The following is a 26,480-nucleotide window of genomic DNA, read 5'->3' as shown; positions in this document are numbered from 1 at the left end:
ACACAAGTCAAACACAATCCCGAGACGCTTGTGGCAAAATAGAGGTAACCTTGTTGCAATGCTTATAAGTTGGTTTTTAAATCTGAATTCAAAAACCTTTAAAGTTGCTCAGACTTCTTGATAGAGGATGGATCTCAAAAAAAAAAAAAAAAAAGAAAAAGAAAAAGAAAGAAAGGAAGGAAGGAAGAAAGAAAAGAAAAAGAAAAAGAAAAAAGGAGGGAGAGGGGGCAAAAGTCAAAAAGAAACCAGCTACCGGACATGCTAAGAGACCCAGGATTTCAATTAACCCCTTGTTTAGTCAACTGAAAACATCACAAACCAATGTAGTAGCTCCACCTTCTTGAAAAGACTCTTTCAGGCGATGAGGCGGTCTCTCTTCCTGCTCTTTTGCTGGAGCTTCTGTTTGGCAAGGCAATGACCAATATAGGAACAGCACCATTCAGATTAGGATGGACTAGAAAAATCTCTATTTCTGCTTTTCTCTAGATGTGCAGTGAAATGAAAATGATTTTTTTTTTGAGATCCTTGAATATAAATCCTCTACGCTTTTAAAAACATCTTTGTTTTTTCAGTACTCCTAAGGTCACTGGATAGCGTATGTTGGGTTTTAGGTTTTGTTTGCTGTTTGTTTTAATTCTAGTAAAATCCCATGATTGTCTTCACAGTGTTGCTACCATATCACCTTGTCATTAAAACAGACTTCGTGCATTTCATGGAGCATTCATTTCTCGATTCAGTTTTCATTGACTGGGTCGTTAAATACTTTTGTTTCAGAGTTCAACATTATTTCCCACTTTCTCCAACAGGGAAAAAATACATCTAAATGAATGTTCCTCATGCCTCAATAGGACTGGCTACCATGCTGTTAGGTGTATCTGGGAGTTGAGAGGACATCGATGCCACTTCACTGCCAGTGGAATTAGAGCCTGGTCCTCCTTCTGAAAAATTGACCTGCATGGAAGGTTGAGAAATGAGTAGAGGAGGCTGTAATTGTGTTCATGAAAGGATTATAAACTTGTCTTATGTGTGCCTGTTTAGACAGATATAGATCAACATATCTAACTGGATTTTTAACAGGCTTAATTCAACAAAGCCTAAGAGAGAATAATTTGGGAAGGAATCTTCTCACTTTCTTATCTTCTAAGAGATCTGTTTTACTCAAACTGAATACTCAACATTATGTTGCATTAAATTATTTAAGATCCCACTGTAAAACGGCATGACAATTCTACCTTGCATGCTTGAAATAAAATTATCCTGCCAGCTACATGTTGCCCTGGGAGCAGGCAAGTTTTTGGTCTCTAGGTATCAAAGCTATCTTCCTGAGTTGGGGAATCCATAACTCAAGCTTGGAGCTTGGATTGTGTGGTGTGCCAGGCAAGTCAAAGGCGGCTCCACAGAACAATGATTAATTCCTCAGAGGGCTCACATCCTGGGCTTTTGTCCTTGTTGTTGGTTCTGTTGACTCCTGGCCTTTCTCTGGCTCTCTGTTTAAATCAGGTTCTTCCTTCCAAGAAGAGGCCCATATATTATAATATCATCGCATTATAGATATCTGGCTCCCTCTTTTAAGCAAAAAAGTACTGCTGTTACAAACCGTCTCCTCTGCTGTGTTCTACCACTTCTCTTCTTCTGTTTTCACATGACACTAAAGTTTCAGAAGATGCAAATACATGACTGTCCTGAGCCCTCTCCTCACTATTCTTCTATAATCCAGGTTTTGCGCAAATAACTTCAGGTTGACCTGACTTTAAAATAAACCACATAGTTTTCTTTCCTAGATATAGGGTCTACCTTCTTTCTTTTTTTTCCCCTTATTAACCAATTTTCCCATTGTGAAGTCAAAGGACTTCTCAAATCTGCCTCACCTCTAGACTGGTCTACTTATAAACCTAAACTTGGGGCCCAGCCCTTTTACCCAGTTGCCCCTGGCTACTAATGCCCTCCTGGTAATTACGAATGGGAAAAGCTAAACTCAATCTCTCCTCTAAATGTTCATTTCCAAAGGAAGGAGCACTTTTGTGGAATAGATCTTCATGTTTTATAGAACAGAGTTCTACAGGGGATGTTTATTTCTTAAGAAAAAAAAAATGTATGTGCACAGTATAGGTACAGGATATTACAAAGAATGTATATTTAATATTTTTATTCATCTTGACCTTTTAACCTTTTGTTAGGCAAAAAGGTGGTTTAGTTTTCTCTAATGTTTAAGGCATTAATACTAGAACAGATTTTCACAGATTAAATAAACACTTTGTCTGAGTGGCAGATCTCATACTCCTTTGGCATGTAGTGACTGTACATGACATTTGAACTCATATATTGAAAAGTGCTCCAGCAGTCCTATATTTTAGATTAAGATATTCCTAGAAAGAGTTAATAGAGAAAAAATATCAATCATCTATTTGAAGAATTGAATTCTTTGTGGATATATTTGAAAATTGCACCCAGCTAGGGGCTTGCTGCCTTTTGATAATACCACTGAATATGTACTGCAGTCATATTCAGTCATATTCAGGATTTGAAGCTTTAAACACACCATTCTTTAGGAGGGAGTTAGTTTACTAATTGCTGGTCAGAATACCAAGGTGATTTCTAAAGTCATTTCCAACTCTTAAAAATCTAAATGCATGATTTTGCAACACTGTCCATCTCTCCACTCCTCTAATCATCTAATTAGGCACCTTGAAGTTAGGTCCTCAAAGCAGGCCTGAGTGATAGTAAATTCAACTTGTATGGTCCAAGGATGCAGTCTCATAGAAAAGACTCAAATAGGTGCGTCTCCCTTGCCCTTGCCGCTCCCCTCTTCACCACACCTCCAACCTCTCTCCCCAACCCTGAGGCAAGGGCTGACACCCCACCCCCCAATCTTTCATTTTATGGCCCCAAACCAGAATCACCTTTCATTGTGAATTCAGCCGACTCAGTCTGGGAGCTGACACTTACCAGTTGCTGAAAAGCAGGCTGATCTATGTCACTCTGCAAGGCGAAGTCACTCAGTACTTTCCAAGGTGGCTGGTAACTTTGCACCTCCACTGGGTTAGCCTGTAAGCCACCATCATGTCTCTCTGGACTGGCAGCCACCATGGGAGTTCCTGTCATCCCCTGGATATTCTGTGAACAGGCCCCCCCCCACACCAAGTCCAACATGTTAATGAGCAAACTCCCTCCCTCCATTGTCTGCACAGGCTAAGCAAATAGACTCAGGTATTATCTTATCTATATAGTGGCCTTTATTGACTCAGTTAATCTGCTGCACCTATGGATATTAGCTAGAGTTCAGTTTTGTTTTATTGTGTGTTGTTTTTCTGCTTCCAGGGGCTGGAGAAATAGGTCTGCTTGGACCTTATTAAGCCATATTTACAACGGTTTTCTTCTTTTTCCTTACATTGACAGCTCATCCTGTTTCCCACTTTCCACCTTTCCAGGCCAGAGCATCCCAGAAGTAGAAAGCTGAGGTAGGCTGTGCTTCCCTTCAGCTTCTAGACTGGTGGCTGCCTGAGCAGTTCAAGCTGCCCCATCACCAGCCCCGCTCTCAGCTGACCCTCCTCTACCTCAGCATTTGGGTCTGGCTGCTATTTTGCTTATTATGCACTAACCAACTTAGAAGTGCCCTGGCCCAGTCCTGGCAGGCCTGCCAAGTTTAATGACAGCTAGTTTTATGACATTTGAAAATAAGGCTGAAGCAGTAAAAAGCAAAAGGAAAAAAAAAAAAAAAAAAAAACCTCTTTAACTTCATTTAACCACGAGGCCTGAGGGGTGGATGCTGCTGTGGGCCTAGAATGATAGTGTGAGGAGCCTGACCCCTCTAGGAAGGCTGAGCTTGACTTCGAAGGGAGGGTGCTCTATTCTAGCACGAAGGGGACCAGGGAGGCCTGGGGGTGCAGCCGCTGACGGCAGCCCCCAAGGGGCCTACCCACCAAACCCGGGATCTAGACTGGAACCCAAGCGTGTTCCTTCTTTCCTCTCCGGTGCTGTGTGTGCATGAAGGGATGTCGATCTGAACTTTGGGAAAAGTGGGGCCAGGCCTGGTTGAGAAGGGGAACAACCGGTCCTTCCGGTTCAGGAGTGCAGGCCAGATCTGAGAAGGGCCAGAGCCAGAGAAGGGGGGGGGGGGAGTGAGTGCAGCTGCTCCAACCATGCGAGAGTCCCCTGTGACCTGGTGGGCCATGGGTGGGCAGCCTGGTGCTGGTGGAATCTTCTATCAAGGGAATGGGTGGGGTGGAGGTGGGTGTGGGCAACCGCCGGAAGGTTTCTTGCTCCCAAGCAGGATCTAAAACAACGCACCAGTAAGGCTGGGCACTGGGCGCACCCCATTCCTGCTGGGGGTCCTTCCTCCCCGCTCCCTACCCGGGCCCCCAGGCCACTCACAGTTTTGTCATTGGGCTGCTGCTGCTGGAGCTGCTTCATCATGATGCTCCGCTTCTTGTCTTTGCACCGCTTGTTTTGAAACCAAACCCGGATCACGCGAGGACTGAGGCCGGTCATCTCCACTAGTTGCTCCTTCATGAGTGCGTCGGGCCGTGGGTTGGCGGCGTAGCAGGTCCGCAAGGTGTGCAACTGCTTCTCGTTCAGCACAGTCCGCACGCGGGTGGTCTTCTCCGGTTGTTTGTGGACGTGCGGCCGCAAGGCCGGCTGCCTCGCGGAGATGGGCTCGGCTGCGCGGCAAGGGGCGCTGTGAGCACAGGCCGGCCACCCGCCCACCACCCGCCGCGCCCGGACAATGGCAGCGCTTTGCAGCCTCCCCTGAAGAAGCAGGGGGCGGCAGAGGGGAAGAAGGGGGACGAATGGGAGAATAAAAATCTCCCACTTTAATCTGCCGAGGTCAGTGCTGACTAATCTGGGCCCAGGATGCTGCCCACGCCCCTGCTTTTTTCAGCTCAACGAAGTAGCACGTCTGGTCAGTCCCCCAGTTCCAAGCGGCAGCGAAACAGCAGTAGTAGCGGTATTGGCAGCAGCATTTTCAGCACTGTTTTTCCTCAAACCAGACCCTGCCCAGGTCACACTTTGGGGGAAGGCTCTGGAGGGTAGCAGGAAACGCAATACGCGTATGCCAGTGTGTCTGAGCCACTACACTAGCTTGAGATTTCTACCACGGGAAGGCGGGCAATCCTGCCAGAAAGCCTTGAACTTCTGTCTGAGAGAACAGTCGTGTCAAGGGGCTAATGAAATTCAGTAATTTGGCTACCTTTCCAGTCCCTGGTCTTTTTTAGTAATAAATCTATGCAGATGGTGTAAAGCAAAGGAAAATTGTAAGTCTAATGAGCTCTTTAGGCTCCAGATAAACGCCTGTTGAAAAGTATCCTGAGTCTGCCCCCAACTCTCCTACCCCTACCCCTATTTCTGTCTTCTGTGTGTTTCCCCCAAGCAGGATGCGGCTCTACACGGCCTGTACAGGACAGGAGTTGCCACCTCAGACTCATCCTTGTGCAAGCTGGTCACAAATCCCCTAGGAAAAAGTTCATACAGCTGCCAGGAAGCTGATGGGGAGAGTTCGGTTTCCTCAGCTCCGGTGTTCAGTGAGAGTGATACCTAACCACTACATAGGGCAGATCTATTCAGCCCTGGAGACTGGCTGGGAACCATGCCTTCTTAACCATGGTCTCAGTGGTGGCCAAGTTTGCTCTGTTTCCTCTCCCTGTCTTGGGGAAAGGTCCTCCATCTGTAAGGTACAAATCCTGCACCTTTCAGGATCTTCCACAGCCAGGTCAACACCAACGAGGTCAATTCAGAGTTACATGGACAGGCCCGAAGATGAAATTCTCACCAAATCACACAGAATAAATGGCTTAAAAAGGCAGGTTCCCTTTAAAAACCAATTACTGCAGATTAGCTTGTTGACAGTCTTAAATTACAGCTCTGCGTAGTAGCCTGCAGTTACTGAGGCTATTTTTTTCAGGCCAGGTTATTTCACAAAAAAAGATAAAAATAAAATTTAAAAATGTTTTGGGATGTGGAATAATTCTAAGCGGAAAAAGGATTTGGGAGGCTAAATGACTTAAGGCCACCTAAGCTTCCTGCATTGGGTTAAAGGAGGAAGTTCCAGGGGCCCACGGCTCCACCCCTTTAATTAGGCAGCAGAATGGAGAATACCTGGAGGAGCGGTGAAGCTCTTTTTCAATAAGCCATTTTTCGGAGGCCAAGATAAACTGGAAGTACTGTTTGGGCGTGCGTATACATGTGTGTACAAGTGGTGTGCATTTATGTGTACCCATATATAGACAAAGAAGTGTAGGTGTACTGGGGAAGTCAAGGGACACAGAAGTGCACTGAACCCTGCTGCAAAAGGCGAAGAGCAGTGCAAACAGCCTCCAGAACACTTCATTTAACTGCTGGCCGCTGCCTCCACCGTTGCTGCGGCGGCTGCCCTGTGGCTACCAGCGCTGCTGCGGCCGCCAGTGGGGAGGCAGGGGCGGTGCTGGCCTAACCCGGAGCCCGCCTCCCAGCGCCGTGCCTCCATCAGGGCCGAAGAGTACCTGCCATTTGCAGCGGCCGCGCCGGGTGCAGGGGACTGAGCGGGTCACCGGCGCCCAGGCTGGCCCTCTCCACCACGTCGTGGTCCGCGCGGCAGAAGAGCCCATCCTCCCGCAGCGCGAACTCATCCCCAGGAATGAGCTGGCGGCTGCAGGCCACGCAGCGGAAACACTCGATGTGGTACACCTTGGAGCGGGCGCGCATCACAAAGTCGTTCTTGCTGAAGCCGATGCTGCACTTGGCGCATTTGATCCCGTACAACCTGTGCGGGGGTCGGGCCCAGAGCGGGAAGAGAAGCACAGGAGAGGGGTCACTTCAGGCAGGCACTGCTGTGGCCCAAGATCGCTGGCGTCCTAGGCCGCCAAGCGTTGAGACACTGAGCACAGCATTAGCAAACAGAAGCTGGACATGGTGGGCGGGAGGAATCGACGTGATCGGGTTTCTTTCCCTCTCTACGTTTTTCCGCTTCTCCATCCTTCTCTTCCTTTCTTTTACTACCTCTTCGTTGAGATGAACCTCTGTGTCTTAGGCAATACCTCTTAGTTCAGAACACCTTGCCCCAAACCAGGAAAATGTATCAATTGATCCGAAAGCCAGACCGTCGCACTAGAGAACAGTCCCGGGACTGCCCACCCAGCTCTTAGTAGGAGTCCAGGGGGACTGCGCGGCCACTGGGTCCACTCTCCCCTCACCCCATCTCCCAATTTCTGCTGCTACAAATGTCTCTGGAGCTGCAGCAAAAAGTCCTTCTTCCAAGGAAACAAAGAGAGGTGGGGAATATGATTGTCACCCCACTCGGTTTGCAAACACAAATAGGCAAACTCCGTAACAGAAAATGAAACCTCTCAGGGTTTCCAGATCCCTTTCTGCAAAACAAGCACATTCTGGTTTTTCCCCAACTAAGGATTTTTCCTCAGGCAGCAAAGCTAAGGGAACGTTTCCTCTCCACGTCTCCTCTTATTTATTTATTTATTTATGTTAAAAATCTGCCTCTGCTCCTTAATCTTATTCAAGTCGCTGGATCATCTACCTCAATTTCAGTGTGCTTTAGAACCTCCACCAGCCTGAAAAACGAAAAACTCTCTTTCTGAGGGTTCTTCCTCACTGTTGATCTTTCCTCACCAAGGCACAACAACGCTTGTAGGTTCCATCTAGTCTGCACTGCCCCGGCCCCTCTCCTCTGTGGTTCACAACAGAAGAGGGAGGCACTCCTGCAAAAAAGAAAGACTGGCAGAGAGAAGAGGAGACTGGGGGTGGAAGGACCCCCACCCCAGATGCAAGTCACCGGGAAACTAAACGGTCTAATCTTGCTCTTACAACTACAGAATTTCAAAGGGTCACATAACCCCGCTTCCGCAACAACAACACAGAGTGGAGAAAGTAAAAAGGCGTGTGTCTTTCTAAAAAGTGTGTATCCAGAATTAGACATGCAGGTCTGTGGGCAATTGGGCAAAACACACAGGAGTAAAGATACTCAGGGAGGTGCAAAGTGAGCTCTCCCTCTCCAGAATCTAGAGTTCACACACCGATCAGGTAAACACTGAAATTGGGCTGTTTGTCAGAGGTTAGAAGGTAGATTCAGAAGTTTTCCCTCCCTCCTCCTACTCCATGTGGGATCTTCCATTTCATAGGATGAGGACTTGACTTTGCCTGTGACCAAACAATTTGGAAAATCCCACCCCTCCTCCCTTATGTACCTCAACTCCCCTACTTCCTCCCACTCTTCTACGTCCCTCCCAAGAATTTTAAAAGCTTTACCTACACTGCTCGATTTTGTCTATGAAGGTTATAGTCTCCACTTCATGATTTTGAAGTAAGACGTAAAGATGCTGGATATTGAATGATCATGAGAAAATGGTGACTGCATATTTAAATATTGGCTAAAGTTTAATCCAGGTTCCCAGATACATAAGTCCTGATTTACAGAAGCCAATGGCTTGTTCATAGTAACTGGAGACTTTTAAAAATAATATTTTGTTATAATTTATCATAAATAATAACAAAAGTACCATCTCCTCTGTTATTAAAACATATATATTACAGATATATTAGAAATTCCACTAGTTTCCTAGGACAGAGGAAGTAACTGACATATGTACACAGGTCAGAGAAAACTTTAGGTTTGCATAGCCTGAAATTTAGATGTAGAATAATGTTTTTTTTAAAAAAAGTTCCTACATGGTTTTTAAGTCTTGTCAGTATGGGCAATTCACTCATTTTATCAGTTACCAGATTTTTATGTGAGAAAGGAAGCTGTTCAATTATCTAAATATACCAATTGTTCGTAGACAGATGATGGGCAATTCGATCTGCTCAGTCTAATTCATCAGCTCAGATAAGATAAGAAAGAAAAGACAGTCAGATGTCACCAAAGGGTTAATATTTAAAAAGATTAAATTTCCGGTCTTTTTGTAGGGGATATTTGGGTTCTTTCTTTCTATTTTTTTTTTTTTTTTAAATTTCCCAGGAAGGAGTTTTACAAAAGTAAAAGGGGTAGTGAGTGCTTCTACTTGCTATTTCAAATGTTTAGGTCAAACCTCTATTACACCTATTGCATTTATACTTCTAAAGAACTGGAAAATTACTAATAAAATGCAAACATAAAACACTGAACTGTACAATAAAAATGGATCTTTCTTAAAAGTTTAGAAACCCAAACTTATCCATCCTTTGGAAAACAAATTTGCAAGAGGAAGGGGGGAAGGAGAAAACAATTTGAAAATCGTACATTCTAAGAATAATTAAGCAAGCCACACAATTTGTGAAAAACCACTGAGAGTAGCCCCCCCCCCCAAAGTTAAATGAAGAGCACAGTTTAATGTATGGAACACCCAGCGTAACTTTTGCACGCTAAGTCACTAAGGTAAACTTTGCAAACAGACAAAGGCACACTAAATAATAAATAAGGGGGTGGGAGAGATGGGGAAATCTTACAAAATTAAGGAAGCAGTATAAATGGCGTACCTGATATAATCTCTTTTACAGTAGGTTTTTCCATCCCTAACAAAGCACGTACAGCTCTCGTCCAAATACTGATTACACTCCGCACATTTCAAACATGCCGCATGCCATTCCAAATCCGGAGAAACCCTCAGAATATACTGATCGTGAATTTGATTGCCGCAACCAACACATAGGGAAATCAGACGTTTTTCTGAAATGAAAATAAATACATGATTGACTAACCGTTTACTTCCTACAGAGATAAACACACTTTTAGTGTCGTTCTCTCATAGGGCGTACTCTGTGAGGTTTTCTCCCCCCCCCCTTTTTTTTAAAGAGTATTGCACTTTGGGATGGTAATTGAAGTGTGCCATCAAAACCTTGACTCATTTTAAAAAGGAGGTGGAATATATGTAAAATGCCGATTTGAATACTCTACATTTGTAAGCCTAGCACGCAATCAAACCCGCTCATTTTGTATTTCTTTATCCCCCTCCTCTCTCTTTGCCATAATCATTGGGAAAGATTATGGATAAGTCAAGTCAAAGAAAAGGGTTTTGACTAGCAGTCTTAAGTGAACGCAGGGATGTCTATATTTTCCATGAAGCACGCTCTTAAATAGCACATTGGACTGGATATTGTTAGCAAGAGCAGACATCAATACAGTTGTCACTCGTTCTCTAATGCTAACTCGCATCTCCGGGTATTGTATGTGCAGGCAGTCCTTTGCAACATAATAACCTTTTCCGAGAACTCTGGATTCCCTAGGAGGAAACCACCGCTTAGCACCAGAGGCTAGGGTTTTGGAGGGCACACAGGCGAATTCAAACACAAGGTACGATCAGTTTCCCGAAGATCAGAACCGACAGCAAGCATGCAGGCGTGGCGGCAACAAGAAAAAGCCACCTCTTCTCTCTCTCCACGCAACGACTGCAACTCCGAAGAGCTCTTGGCAGCAGTGCCTGAGAGAGACCCCCGCACAAGAACAGCACACCGAGCCCCACAAGGTAAAATAGCCTCTTACTTTTTGGTGGATCTCCCATGTCTCCCATATCTGTAAGAGGGAGTAATGTCCACAGTGAAATGGTGGTTGTACTGTTGGTGAACAGCCCAGAGAGAGGAGGCTGGAGCTGTGGCTAAGTGGGAAATAGTGGCCCCTGGGGTTGCCAAAGCTGAGAGAGCCGCTGCCGGGCTGCGCCGCGCCCTCGCGGATCGGGGAGTCCAATTTAAGCCGGCGGAGTTGGCGGAGCAGAGGCGCTGCGGCGGCGGCGGACTCGGAGCGGCTCGGGCACCTCTCTTCCTTATCTCTTACTCAAACTTCTCTGCTCCAACTCAGCTCCATCGCCATTGGTCTGACGCAGCGCGCGGGGACGTCAGGCGAGCGCCTCGCCCATTGGCTGCGGGGCGCGCGGCGCAGCTGTTCTGATTATCATATTTCAGCCTCGCCGCTGCCGTGCGCCACTGACCGCTCTGCGAGCCCGAGGGAGAGGATTAGGGCTCCTGAGGCAACTTGTTCGGGGCTCAGGCCGCTCTCCCGCGGTTCTCCGGCTCCCGGGCCACTCGGGGTTTTGGCCTGCCTCACCGTTTTTTTCCTTTCCTCCTCCCTCTTCCCCCTCCCTCCCTCCTTCCGGACGGTGCAGCCAGCGCCTTTGCCTCTTCCCTTTCCTCCACCGCCCTGCGCTCCCGGGGTCCCCGCAGTCCGGCTAGCCTTGGTGCGCGCGGCGCTCACTTTTCTGCCGCTGGTGGCGAGTGGCTGGTGGGTATGTCTTCCAGTTGACGAGGTTTTTCTAGCAAAGGAGGGACGCGGACCAGGCCGTTCGGCTCGATTTAGTTCCGCGCTTTGACGCACACCCCCGGGCCTGGCCTGGCGAGACTGCTGGGAGGGTGAGTTCCCAAACTGGCAGCGCGCGGCGCGCTGGGAGCTGCTAAGGGAAGAAGAATCGGGAATGGGGATGATTAAACCCAAAGGAATTGTTCGCTGCCTGCTACCCTTCTACCCCTTCATCCCTGACCTGAGGACCTCAGGTCCCCAAAAACGTGGGGTAGGAGAAAAGGGACGCTTCTTGCCTTAGCGGAGAATGAGGTTGGAAACGGCATAGGTAAATTCAGGTTAACTCTGCTGACTGCCTCTCTTTCCTTCTTTCTGCGGGGTGTGCTTTTCAGTTTAGCTCCAGAATTAGGAAGCTCACTAACCCTAAGTGAAAGAGTGAAGTGATCTTCCATTTGTCTCACGTTTGCGAAAGGACTCTATCATGTCCAGTTCCTCTCCCCGCTGATCTCTTGCCCTTTGTTTTTAAGCCATTAGTTGGTGGTGTTTTGATAAATACAAGGACAAATCTTCATGTCTCTTGTTAGAGATTTTTAAAAGTGTATTAGTTTAAGTAGTTGAGTAGGTAAGGAGTCTAAACCAGTGACAGAACAGGAAAGAAAGTGCAATACCTGTTTCTTTTCACCGGGTGTGGATGTCCGATCATTTTCTCCCGGGAAACTACCGGGAGAGAGAAGATTGTTCTCTGCAACTCGCTGGTAATCCTTTTTTCAATAATTTCCTTACATGTTCCCATCATCTAGTACAGTCTCCCAAAGACAAAGTGACAAGAAGCCCACGAAGTACGCCCACACCTCTTGCAGAGCTTCTAAGTAGTTGCCCCATATCTAAGGTCACCGACAGTTTTATCTAAAAAGGACCACAAACCCAAGCCATAGAAGGCTGAACTTCAGTGTCTTGTTGCCGCGAAAAAGCCCAGTGTGTTAGGAAACTCTTCTTTGTATCTTTTGCTAGATCTAACCCTTAATGAGGTGTGTGTGTGTGTGTCTGTCCACCCCCCCCCCCCCCCCACCCCGCCTCAGTGACTTTGTTTGAACCGATATTCCAGAAAGCCAAGAGAAGCTAAAATGCATGAGTTTTCTTGTGACCTAGTTGGGCCTTTCTAAAAATTCTTGTCTGTTTTATTTGCTTTTTTTCTCTCAAGGAAGACTTCTTAACTGAATCTCATAGCTTCCATTTTTATCATGTTATTTCAGAGTGCTGGTGTGAAATCGAAAGTTACGTAGACACAAGATGAAAAATTGACCATTTGCTTTTATGCTTTGTCTCAGTTTCTAGTCTTTGGCCTTATATGCATGAAACTTTTTGTCATGCTGCTTTTGCAAAGCTGATACTGATAACAGCATGAAGTCTTCCTACTAAATGGACATGTTTCCCATATAGATAACCAAGTTGACCGTAGTAAAAATACATACCATTACAACGCAAGAAGGTAATACAGGATTTTAACCAATCATATTCCATCATCCCACCTTTATAACATGGAATTTAATACCAGAAGCTGCAAAAGCTTGATGAGTTATATTTGAGATTAACAAAGTATCTTCACTATCCATTTCCTCCAAACCACAAACAAACACAGTATGGTATTTTAACCCCCTAAACCAGTGAACTAGTTCAGAGAATTATTGCCAGTGGTAGCAATTCCAAATAGACAAACTGGCATGTGATTTGGGGAAAAACCTTTAGTAATTAGTTTTACCCTAATGGTAAAGAAAATACATTTTCCTGTTTCCAGCGCACACCCGTTGTAAACATACATTCCCCAAGTAAGTCCCTAAGCTGACAGAGGCAAATATAGGTGCAGAAAATCCTCCCTCCCTCCACCATGGGAGAAATTTGAGAGAACTTTATAAATGTGCTCTTCTATGATGAAGGTGCTGTGGGGTTCTGTGTGGCTACTGCTAATATATTTTACATTAAAATTAGGATAGTGTCATTGCTTTACTTCACTTGGAAGTTCAAGTAGATCACTAATTATTCCCTCTTTTCTTAGCTGATTGCTAAATGTGGATTTACTGCATTAAATACATACCTTAAGAAAATTATTTGTATAGAATACATGAAGCTGTGATTAGCAATAAACACCCCCACCCCCAGTACTTGATCACAGGAGCGACCTCTTGTGTTCAAAGGGAGGATTAGATCCTCTCCTGACAAATACAGACTCATATTTTGACCTTTGTATATTCTGTTAGGTCAAAAAATTATCCTTCAACATAGCAGACATGTGAATCCCCTGGTGTGAGCTCTTCTGGTGAAGAGACAAAAAGAAGAATATGAATAGTTAGTAATCTCTATCACCTCCAAGCCACCCAACACACCTTACAGTGTTGTTGAATAGAAGAGCCAGGATGACTTAATATATTACATTTCGAGTGTGTGGCACCTGCCCACATGACTTATACAGACCTTCCCAAGATGCAGTTGTTACACCTAAGCTTCTTGGTGGTCTCTTTGGCTGCATTTTTGTGTGCTGTTGCTTTCTTCCTCTGCTTTAATTAAAACATTGCACGTCAGAGTGAATGTCAGATACAGATTCCTGAAAAACTGACTCAAAAGCTGCTTTTCAAAAATTTAAATAGGTCTTAGTTATAATTTAAAATGAAAGTACACATTTAATATTTGCTTCCCAACAAACTCTGGAAGAGATAAGTCAATTTTAAGTTGCTTCTTGGGGAAATTAAGTGAGAAACCTATCTCTTCCCAAAATAACCAAGATTGGGAAGGAAAGACTTTGATTAGCTGTCTCTGAGCTATGGATTTGCTTACTTTCACGGATATTATTCCTAGGGAGGTGATGCTCTATATCTATCCCATATCAGAATCAGGTTTGGAAGAGAATAATTGGGATGCCAGTTTCAGTGAACAAGGTATTCAGATTGAAAAAAAAAAAAAAGGGTGGGCATTTATATTTTCTGATATCCACAAGCACCTAATTTGAGCCAAAATGATAACTGTGTATTCACCTCTGCAATGGGATCCAAATTATGCTTGTGTATTCTATTCCTCTTGCTTTTTTTTTTTTCTGTGCAGTCTTTAGTCTTGAGGAATAAGGCATGCAAACCTTCAGTATCTTTCATCATGTGCAAGGGTCAAAAATATATGCATTTAAAGGGAGGCATGCTTAACCCTTTGTATTCCATCAGGAACGGGCTATGAGTCTTCGTAAAACTGCCTCTATTCCAGTTGGTGGTGGTGGCTTGAGGATGTGAAGAAAATCTACGCGCTAATTTCATTGAAAAAGGTTTCTCTCCCTGCACAGTTGAGTATGAAATGATTATCTCCTTCATTTTTCTTTTTTTCCCCCCTCAAATGCTAAGCAATGATAATAAAGGCAGTTTTTAACAACAAAGCTTTAGTTGTGGTTCTCATTTTATTGCCTAGAACTCCTGCTGCGAATGTGGTTTTTGTTGAGTGTCAATTGCTTTATTAACCAGTTAAAACAATCTGGGTAAATTAGCAAGAATTTTCTCCTGCATACAAAGCTTCCCAGGCTGCGTTTCTGCATTCAGATAGTTGTTTCTGTCACCAGCGCTCTTAGTATGCTTTCTAGGCTAACGGCAGCCCGGCGGCAGCGTTCACTGCGGTCTGTTGTTGGGTTCTCAGCCGAGATAGAATTCGCGGCAGCGGCTAAGCCGCAAACCTCCCTGCAGTTCTGAGATCCCGTGTTTCCGCAGCTCATGGCCGGGAGCAGTTCGGCTAAGCGAGGGCAGAAATTTGCACTCTACCTTTAAAATTGTTTTTGTGAAAGTATTCACCATGATTTCTCAAAAGCAGTTGGCAATGTTAGGTTAAACCTTTTCGTTCCTTTTTCTATTTTTTTGTTTTTCTTTTGGAAAACAAAGTGGAACTAGGGTTTTTTTTTTTTTTTTTTTAAACCACATGGAGTTCCGCGTGGATGCACCGAACCATCCACTGGGCAAAACCTTCATTAAATGTATCGGATACTCGCTGGGGTGGCTGAACTCAGAGGCCAACGGACTCTATCGCCCAAGGTCTCGGCAGTTGCACTGCATCCAGTCCTGCAAAACATCGCGCCACCTGAGCTCTTGGGAACCCCGGAGCAAGTTAACAACTCTGTGGAGTTGATCGAATGACATTCTTTGTGAAATAAGCGACTCTTTTTTTTCCACTGCAATCCTGTCCCATGGACAGCTCTGAATTTAGCGCGAGGGGTTGATTTCCACCGCCAGTTAGAGGTTTACTGGGGACTAGCGGGGGAGGGGAGGCGAAGGTACCTTTGAGGAGGTCAAGAGGGGGAGGAGGAGGAGCAGCAGAAAATTACCAGCCAAGCAGGGGAGGGAGTTGGAAGCCCGGAAATCCACCGCGATGCCTCAAATAACCTACTCTAAAGTCTCGAAAAACAGACTGCTATTAAGAGTCCAGGGCTGGAGTTCTCGGGTGGGCTGCGGAGTAGATGTCAAGAGTTATAGCCACTTTCTATGAATTCAACTGGTAGCTAAAGCGAATCGTAGCTGCTTAGAGTAGCTGAAAGGGAAGTGCGTGGGTGGAGAGTGTTTTTAAAGGGTTGGGGGAGGAGTAGTTTTTGGTGGTATCTTCTGAGTGTGGAGCAGATCACGGTTTCAGGCACGGGAAAAAAAAAAAAAACAACAACACCTTAGAATCCCAGTAAATGCCTATTTAGTTCAAGAGAGAAAATTTTAGGGACCCTTTTGAACGTCACCGCCTGCCCGGATACTGCCTAAGTGAATGTAAGGTTGCGCCTCGGCGTGTGTGCTGCTGTTAGGAAAACTCACCAATTCTGTGCGACTTAAGGTTGAGAGAAGGATTTGCTCTACCAAGTATCTATTGGGACGAGAAAAGGAGCCCAGGAGAGGGCCTCTTTCAGAAAGAATGTCATTTGATCAGTCGACTGAGTTATGAACATGCTCCTGGAAGGGGTCAAGAACACCTTCCCTTCCCACCTAACGCCAGGATGACCTCGCTTTACCCCAGGGTGGTCTCTGGACGAGGGCCCAGGCACTCTTTTCCTGCGGTCCCTTTAGGGCTCAGAAGCCCCGTGACCAAGTTTCTGTTCTTTCCAAGAACCTCACTGCCGGCGTTCAAGCACAGACGCTGCTAGAAGATTGGCCTCGCCTGAGTCCAGGGATCAGAGAAGCGCGAAACAAAGGCACCGCTATCTCCGACCCCTTGGTCGGCCTTCTCCACACTGGATTTCTAATTTATCAGCCTTCTAGCTCGACCACTCCCCAGTCTTCTATGCCCCAGGCGCATGGGCATTTTTCCTGTTCCATCCTACCATTAACGTAAGTGGAAAAATCAGATCGAATCTACATCTCCTCCTCCACTCTACCTCTTGTTAGAATGGAGTCAATCTATGTCCCGCAAATCCCACTGCTTTCCCTGATGACCAGCGCAGCTCCTTAAGAGGTCACTGGGGTCCTTATTGTGAATCTACTTCCGCCCACGTTCGAGACCAGGGCCTAGCGTGACCTCGGTCGTGCGTTGGTGGGCCCGGATGGGACTGCGAAAGCAAAGGCGAATCTTCTGTCCCGCGGAGCTGATCTCCAAAGGAAGGGGCTCCCTGGCTGCCACCGATGCTGTGGGGCTGGCAGAGTCCCCAGCCTCCTAGAGCACAGTAGAAAAGACAGCCCAACCTCCAGCAGGCAGCGCAGAAATGCAACCCTTTCAGATGATAAACTTTCAGTTCTAGTTTGTACCCCACCTCCGCCCATATCCAATCCCCTGGGCTTCCCCCAAAAAATGAATACAAGTGTGGAAATAAACGAATCAGGTACCATTTTAATTGCTTCGAATTCTTTTGTCAAATCTCCTTTTCTGCCATCTGCCAGAGGCCCAACTTTTGCGGAATGCCTGCATTCCAGAAAATTGTTAAGGAGAACAAGATTCTCTGTGCATATTTGCCTTGGTGGCAGCGTCTGGAAGTAACAGCAGTTAATTGAGGCAGAACATTTGTGTGAACAGTTTTTTTCTCCCCTAACATCAGTCCTAAAATATAGATATCCTCAAATATGAATTGGCATTTTATTTTCAAGTTTATTTTATTCATTTTGTGCCGCAGTTGTTTGGATGTGAAATAGAGAAACTGACAGCGTAGATGCACGTCTATGCTTTGCTGCCAGGCGCAGGACCTAAGTGTGCTGATTAGCTTGAGGCAGGCGTCGCTCCTTTTTTGATATAAGAGTTCACCCTCAAACCGCAAGAATTAATCTTGTTGCGTTTAGTCAATTGTCTATTGTTGACTTACATCTGGTACTCTGCCATTACGCAAAATTTGATATATTTTTTTTTTAAAAAAAAACATACTTTGAGTGAAAAACCGAAATAGTGGTAATAACCAAACAAACCAGACTCACTGCCCTCCAGTCAAATGCGACTCATAGCAACCCCTCCTTGGGTTTCTGAGGCGGTATATCTACGCAGGTAGAGTGCCCAATCTTCCTTCCGAGGAGCGGCTGGTGGGTTTGAACCAGCAGTCTTCTGGTTAGCAGCAGTAAAATGCCTTAGGCACTACTCCACCGCTATCCATTTTAATTTTAATTGGTCTTGTTTGTTGATTATATATTTATATACAGATATATATATATCTGCCATATATATTCTATGATCTGATTGCTAACTAGAAGGTTGGTGGTTCAAACCCACCAGTCACTCCGCGGAAGCAAGACTGGGCAATCTACTTCCATAAAGATTCACCGCCTCGGAAACACAATGGGGATCGCTGTGAGTCGGAATCCACTCAAGGACAGAAGGTTTTTTTTTTTTTTTTTTGTTATATACGAAAGGCATCAAATGCATATAGCATATCTTTTATGTATAATTATGTGCGATGATTAGATACTAAAATTAACACCATTTAACATTACAAGATACTCCAGGAAGAAAAGTTTTAAATGCTATTTATAAAATGCAAAGCCTTTTTTCCTTCCAAGAAAATTAGCAGGCTTATAAATGATAATTAAGGATGCTTTTATAAAGAACAAGATTGCAAATCTGATGACTCAAAATACTATGAAACATGATGATTTACAATTGTGTTGTTAAGAATTAATGCTATCAGAAAATACTCTTCTGTTTTGTCTATCTCATTTTATATAAACTGTGAATTTCAAATGTGTGTTTTATTTTGGACTATTCTGAAATTTCTAATCACATCTTATCAACCACATGTAAAACTAAGTAAGTCCTAGATAATGCTTAAGAGTTAACTATGATTAACTTTTGTGGTTTGGCAATATGGTGTTGATCTTTATTTAAATGTACATATTAATATTAAAACCAATGTAACTAGATAATATCACCACCTCATAATTTATAAGAAATTAATACAACGTAAAAGACTGAGCTTGACAAACTGCCTTACTTTCTATAATGTCTAGTTAGGGTCTATTATCAAAATATAATAATAATAAAAATAAATTTCATGTACAACAAATAAGTAGCTTTCACTATATCTGAGTGGTCAGTTTAATTATAAAAAACACTGAATAATTTTGTGATATGCGGTTTCATTTGAATGTATCTAAATTGGTTCTTTGCCGTATTTTAAGAACCCTTTCCCTACAACTTGATATATATAATTGCTTAGAAAAATCACTGCATCCTGAACTATAATGCTAAATCAGAAATTACATTATTACCCATAACAAGCTTCCTGCTGACTTTCACTTAAATATCACAATCTAGATTATTTTATGTCTTACTTCAGAATAGGGCACAATGTGCTATTTCATCTTCTTGGTTCAGCCTTAGAATTTATTATACACTCTGCTTTTTATGAGCTACACACATCAGTGGCCATAGTAATAAGAACCACTGGATAGTGCCACTGACTTTAGATTCTCCTATGGGGTATGAAAAATATAAATCATATATTTTAGATGTTGATGATGTATTTCTTCTAGTTCTGTGATGTTGCTGTGTCCCTTCATAGACCTGTACCCAAGCCATTGCAGATTTGCTTTGCCAAGGCAACTATACCCTTTTGGAATATGCGAGCAGTGAAGAAGCAACATGATTACAGCTCTCAAAGTGGAAGAAGGTATAAGTGAATGGAAAATCACACTTTAGAGTATGGCAGTCAAAGAAAATTGTCATCAGTCATCAAAGAGAGGGTAAATGTAGGTGTTTGGCCAAGATTAAAAAAGTATTCAATTAGAGATGAGAAAGAAGCTAATTGAAGAAAAGAAAAAGTAGGGTAAATATCAAGATGAACAAAAGAAAGCAAGGGGACTTGGATGTCTAATTCATCTGCATAAAATGTGCATTTAGGGGCAAAACCCAGAACCAGGATGGGTATGACAGGGAGGCTGGGAAGAAGCAGACCTAGTGATTACTTTAATGTGACATTTAAAACTTTTGAAAACTGAATCAAGTTTTTCTTTTTGTGAAAAACCAGACTATTTTGTAATAATTTTTAAAAATATTTATTGTGTCTTTAAGCATATTATAGGAGCTCTGGTAGCGTAGTGCCTAAGGCATTTGACTGCTAACCAGAAGGCTGGCTGTTCAAACCCACCAGCCACTCTTCGAAACGAAGGTTGGGCAATCTACTTCCGTAGTGATACTGCCTTGGAAACCCAAGGAGGCGTCGCTATGAGTTGGATCTGAATCCACAGCAGTGAGGTGTTTTTTTTTTTTCTTCTTTTCAAGCATATTATACTAGAAGGCTTACCAGAGATAAACTCATTATTGGCAAACTGCAGAAGCATAGAAATAGAAACTAATCTATACATTGGCATGAACTGTTAGAAATACTATGAAACAGATTCCTGCAATGGCTTATGTAACTGGTTCATTTAACAATAGGATTCAGGACTCAGGAAGGAGAAAAGACTGGATGTGAGAAGAATTGAAAAAATAAAATGACTTCAAAGTTTTCCAGAGTTTTTGTTAGTCATTGCCCTTCCTACAGATTGGATTATGCCAGAACTTGTAATTCAAATATTTGGAACTGCTCACTTAAACCACAATAAAAATGGAAATGTGTTGTGAAAACACTGCCTCATGGTCAAATTTATGCAAGGCAACTTGAAAGGCTGCCAGCAACATTGCTTATTACGTTAGCAATTCTGACCTGGCTTCATGTTCTCCTAGACTAATTCTTCAGATGTGAGAAAAATGTAAATCCAAACCATGAGAATGCATGCTTTGCACCCATACACTTGGAAAGAGTTTGAGTGTCCAAAATGTTGGAAAGGTCAGATAAGATTGTTCTCATAGAATCCATTCTGGAGGTCATGGAGGTCAGAGCATCTATCTGCACATGTGTACAAACCAACAGGCCCATAAAAGCCTGATAGTAGACAGCGGTGTCCCCTAAAAGGTCACACCCAGCCAGAATCCAACAACATTTGAAAGGCGTCTGCTATAGACAAGAAATATGAGACTGACAGCAGTGGCGTTGGCAGCAGCAGAGGCAACGCAGAGGGATGGAACGAGGATTAATCATGGTAAAGTACTGAACAGAAAAGACAGCAGATTCTGCCAAGCATGAATACTTCTGTCCTCGGATGTTTCACAAAGTATACTCTTCAAAGTACAAGCTGATTGGTCAAGGTCAGGTTGATCTTTGCTAGGTCAAAAGAAGCAGCTGCTGAGTGTATCCCATGGCAAATGGAGAACATCTAGGGATTTTTTAATGTAAAAAAATAAAAAAAGGAAAATACTACATGGTTCACCAGCACAAATTCTTCTGATAACACAAGGTAATCGTTGCATTCTTCGTTAGAGCTCATGCTATTCACTTTGAAGTAATACCGATTTATAAATTTTGTTGCTTGCTATTAGCCTGCAGACCTCCAAGATCTTGTATTTTTCTTAAAGGTATGTGTAGCCTTGTGTTTCTAGATTTAGCATCTCATTCCATTTCATTACCTCTCCTCATTTGTATAAACAAATCCTATTACATGACAATCTTTGGACAGTTACACAGCCACTAATCGTTGTGGTTTAGAGGACTCCATGCAAAGCCACCCAGAGTAAAATAGCACCCACAGCATCACTCTTAAAGACTTCAGTAAAGATTACAGCCAAGAAAAGCTTATGGAGCAGTTAGACTCTATAACACACGAGGTCACCACGAGTCAGAATCAACTTGATGGTAACAGATTTCTTTCTTTCTTTTTTTTGATTTGGAGTTAGCGCTGGCCACTAAGGTATAAAAGTACAGGTTGTATGAATCTTCTCAGGGAAATTACTTAAAAAGGGGACGGACAACTGGCTTGCATCTCTCTTGCTCCTTTTCTTCTCCTTCTTGATTGGAACCTAGGCATTGTGGCTGGAGTTCCAGCAGTCATCTTGTGACTTTGACCTTGAAGATGGAAGATGATGAATGTAGGAACAGAGGAAAGAGTTGCCTGGATCTCTGATCCTTTTCTAGGGCCATCATCATGTCTCTGGACTGTTAGATTAGTTATCTATTGGTAATATAACAAATTACTATGAATTTAGCAGTTTAAAACAACAACCATTCATTATCTCACAGTTTTCATGGATCAAGGGTCTCGGCATAGCTTAGCTGAGTCCACTGCTTATGTTCTCACAAGGGTGCAATTAAGGGTTGTGTTCTCTGAAGCAGGCTAGATTAGGGGAAGAATCTACTTCCAAGCTCACTCAGGTTATGGGTAGAATTCACTTCCTTGCCATTGTCTGACTAAGTCTCCTTTTTCTTGCTGGCTGTCAGCCAGGAGACTACTCTCAGCTCTTAGCCCAGATTATTACCATGTGGTTGTTGCCGGAGATTTTTTATAACAGGATATTTTCTTATTCAAGGCCAGCAGAAGAATCCCTCTGTTGAGGAAGGACTCAGTTCTTCTTCTAAGATTTTTACCTGAATCAGTTAGGTGACCTTTTGATTAACTCAAAATCACCTGACTTGGGATGTTAATTGCATATACAAAATCCCTTTAACTTTGTCCCATAGGAATAACATGCTATAATATTTACAAGTTCTACCCACACTCACTTCCCACACTTTCAAAGAATAGGGATTTCAGAACCCTTAGTTGTGTTCATAAGGAACCAGTACATAGACCAAGAGGCAGTTGTTTAGGTAGAACAGGGGATACTGCATGGTTAAAATCAGAAAAGGTGTGCATCAGGGTTGTGTCCTTCCACCATACTTACTCAATCTGTGTGTTGAGCAAATAACCTGAAAAGCTGGACTATATGAAGAAGAATACACCGTGAGGATTATAGGAAGACTGAATAATAACCTGGGATGTGCAGATGACACACTCTTTCTTGCTGAAAGTGAAGAAGACTTGAAGCACTTGCTAATGAAGATCAAAGACTGCAGCCTTCAGTATGGATAAACCTCAACATAAAGAAAACAAAAATCTTCCCAAGTGAGCCGATAGACAACACCATGATAAATAGAGAAAAGATGGAAGCGGTCAAGGCTTTCGTTTGACTTGCATCCAAAATCAGTGCCCATGGAAGCAGTGGTCAACAAATCATATGAAGATAATACTGCATTGGGAAAATCTGTTGAAATGACCTCTTTAAAATGTTAAGGAGCAAAGCTGACACTTTGAAGACTAAGATGAGCCTGACCCAAGCCATGGCATTTTCAGTAGCCTCATATGCATGTGAGAGCTGGACAATGAATAAAGAAGACAGCAGAACTGATGTATTTGGATTGTAATGTTGGCAAAGAATATTGTATATACCATGGACTGCTGGAAGAATGAACAAATCTATCTTGGAGGAAGTGCAGCCATAATGTTCCTTAGAAACAAGAATGGCCAGACTTTGTCTCTCATACTTTGGTCATGCTGTCAGAAGGGACTAGTCTCTGGAAGAGGATATCATGCTTGGTAAAGTAGAGGGTCAGCAAAAAAGTGAAGAATCTCAAGGAGATATATTGACACAGTGGCTGCAATGAAGAGCTCAAGCAAGGCAATGTCTGTGAGGATGGTGCAGGACTGGGCATTTATTCATTCTGTTGCACACGGGGTTGCTATGAGTGAGAACTGACTGGATGACACCTAACAACAACAACAACAACAATAACACACACACTTAAAGGGCATGTATAGCAGTGGATGAGTATGTTGGGGGTTGATTGAATTGTGTCTCCAAAAATATGTGTCAGCTTGCCTGGGCTATTGTCAGTGCTTTGGTAGTTGCATAATGATGTAATGTGGTAGTTATATAATGATGTAGTCATCCTCAATGATGTGATCTGATGTGATCAGCTTTGCTCTGGTGTAAGGGAATTTGGGTGGGATGCAACACCCTTATTCAGGTCACAACCCTGATCCAATGCAAGGGGATGCAACAGCCTTGATCCGATGTAAGGGGAGTTTCCCTAGGATTTGGCCTGTATCACATTTCATCTTATGAGAGACACAAGGAGAGAGAAGAAAGCAGAGATGAAAGGACCTACTACCAAGATAGAGAGCTAGGAAAAGAGTGCATCCTTTGGACCTGAGTTCCCTGCACTGAGAAATTCCTAGACCTGGGGGAAGATTGATGACAAGGACCTTACCCCAGAGCTGACACAGAAAGAAAGGTTTCCCTTGGAGCTGGCACTCTGAATTTGGACATCAAGCTTCCTAAACTGTGAGAGAATACATTTCTGTTTGTTAAAGCCCCCACTTGTGGTATTTGTTATAGCTGCACTAGATAACCAGGACAGAGGCCATCTTAGAATTCTGCCCACCATAATTGTCTACCCAGGGGCTTCCTATCCATTATAAGAAAAATATTTTTTCATCAATATATATGGATTTGGGAGCTCTGGTAGCATAGTACCTAAGGCACTTGACTGCTAACCAGAAGGCTGGTGGTTCAAACCCACCAGCCACTCCTCGGAAGGAAGGTTGGGCAATCTACTTCTGTAGTGATCTGCCTCGGAAACCCAAGGAGGGGTCGCTATGAGTCGGGTCTGATGCAATGGCACATATATGGATATTTTGTATCTTACAGTCAGACACAATTCCTGTTAACCATCTCCAGAAATGTAAGGAAAAATATGTAAAAGAATAATTGAATTTAAAAGTAATTTAAAAAGTATTAATTTAAAAACTAATACGAAAATGTAAGTCTGTAATTTGAAAAAAAAAAAAGAAAATTAGTCACTGAGAGTTCTTCTTCAGAAACCCCAATAGTTCTTCACTCCCTAATGGTAGATATCATTAGACATATGTTGAGTATCCTTTTCATGCATTTTCTGTACACTTACACATACACACAATCACATATGTTTTTTATGTAATTATATATTTATACACACATATATGTATATATAGGAGCTCTGGTGGCATAGTGGGTAAGGCATTTGGCTGCTACCCAGAAGGTCTGCTGGTCAAACCCACCAACTGTTCCACGGGAGAAAGATAAAGCCATTTACTTCCATAAAGATTTACAGCCTTAGACAGTCAATAAGGGTTGCTTTGAGTTGGAATCAACTCAGTGGCAGTGGATCTATATTTATATGTGTGTGTGTGTGTGTGTGTATGTACATGTATATTTGCTATGAATTGAATCATCCAATATACGTAATATACAATCACACATAATACACAGAGTTTTTACAAACATATTTAAGTTTTTACATATGTTGATGACCTCCAGCCAACGATAACGGGAATTCACCTCTGCTTGAAAAAGTTGGGTTTATTGCTCATTGCAATGAGGGAAACTGCACACCATGGAATATTCTGTTGTTGTTGTTATTATGTGCTGTCAAGTCAGACCCAACTCATATTGACCCCTCCTTGGGTTTCCTAGGTGGTATCACTACGGAAGTAGATTGCCCAACCTTCCTTCCGAGGAGTGGCTGGTGGGTTTGAACTGCCAGCCTTCTGGTTAGCAGTCAAGTGCCTTAGCCACTATGCTACCAGAGCTCTGGAATGTCTTAGTAATGGAGTGCTGGAAGAGGCTTAGAGAATTTGTGCTTGTGTGATTTTTGTGGAGGTTTCAAAGAAATAGGGGCTCTCTCACTCTGCATTGGGTGCTATCAGGAAGTGGGAATAGTATTATAGTTGGATAGTTTAATAAATTTCATCTAGAAGGAGGTAAGCCTAGAAGGAGAATAAAGCTATAACTGGTGAAGAAGCAGCAATCACTTAAATTAGCTGCGAGAGGAGGATGTTTGCATTTTTGTGGTTTGCATAGTGACCCTGATTTTATCTCTGGTTAGACAAAATGAACGTGGTCTTGTTTTTTTATCTCACTTCTTCATGTTCCCAGACATACCTTTTATCATGTTGATGTCCTGTGAAATCATTTTTGTGAACAGGAAAGCAACAAGGCCTAGCTGTGAGAGACAAGGCAGCTCCTGACTGAGAGAAGCGCAGCTCTAAGTATCAGACCAGTTCCTGGATGTAAAAGGCTACTTTTCTCTTTATCACAGATAATCTCTCTAAGAGAAAAAAAGAAAGATATGAATGAGGTGATATATTGCAATGGGGATAGAGCAATTGTAAATTGTCCATTACACGCATTGTTTATAATGCAATTGACAATTCAGACTTTATCAGACATATCCATGTTTCAGAATATATCATTGTTACTCTGAAACATCCTATGTTGGTGGAAGACACATAATTATATTAATGTTATATATTTATGTATATATCATATATGAAATACATGTATAATGCATGTGTTTATAGATCCTTAGGAGCCCAGTAGTTAAGTGCTCGGCTGATGACTCATGGTTCAGTAGTTTGAACCCACCAGCTTCTCTTCAAGAGAAAGATGTGGCAGTCTGCTTCCCTAATGATTTACAGCCCTCAAAACCCTGTGGAGTAGTTCTACTCTGTCCTACAGAGTCTCTATCAGTTGAAATCGACTTTACATTCAAAATGTCTTCAGACATGTATGTGTGTGTGTGTATGTGTGTATGTTTGTATTTGTATATGTACATATCTATGTATACATGTATATAAATATATACTTTTTTTAGAGAAAAAAACTTATCAGTAAGTATCACACCCTAGAATCTGTGAAATAGAACTTGCAGGATTTATCTTGATTACTCTTTGTTTCAAACTTGTGTAAAATAAACAACTAGCTGCTGCTGCTAATATCAACATTTTCTAAAAATATGTTGAGTATGTTGTGTTCTTCTAAATATTTAACTTTTATTTAATAATCTCAAGAAGCCATATTTTGGGAAACTTTTTGGGTGGGCAAATAAATATTTCCAACTGCAGCGAAATGAGGAACAGTTAAACTTTCCTCTGGTATTTACAGAGATTTTCTTATCTAGTTGTCTGGATGTCTTTGGTCCAAAATA

General features: G+C 43.0%; 1 protein-coding gene across 1 annotated transcript; it reads right to left on the bottom strand.

Moving 5' to 3' along the window:
• Positions 1-834: 834 nt before the first annotated feature.
• ISL1 (ISL LIM homeobox 1) lies at positions 835-10,469 on the bottom strand. The gene is made up of 6 exons (XM_007950556.2): positions 10,442-10,469; positions 9,439-9,628; positions 6,477-6,736; positions 4,372-4,658; positions 2,947-3,114; positions 835-951 (listed from the first exon to the last, which is right to left on the bottom strand). The coding sequence occupies exons 1-6, from the start codon at positions 10,467-10,469 to the stop codon at positions 835-837; spliced, it is 1,050 nt and encodes a 349-aa protein (XP_007948747.1).
• Positions 10,470-26,480: the final 16,011 nt, after the last annotated feature.

This window comes from Orycteropus afer, unplaced genomic scaffold (genome assembly GCF_000298275.1).
Source record: "Orycteropus afer afer isolate SDZICR_OR568_19922 unplaced genomic scaffold, OryAfe1.0 scaffold00277, whole genome shotgun sequence".
NCBI lineage: Eukaryota > Metazoa > Chordata > Mammalia > Tubulidentata > Orycteropodidae > Orycteropus > Orycteropus afer.
The sequence above is the reverse complement of the archived record's forward strand: the minus strand, read 5'-3'. Positions and strand labels throughout refer to the sequence as shown.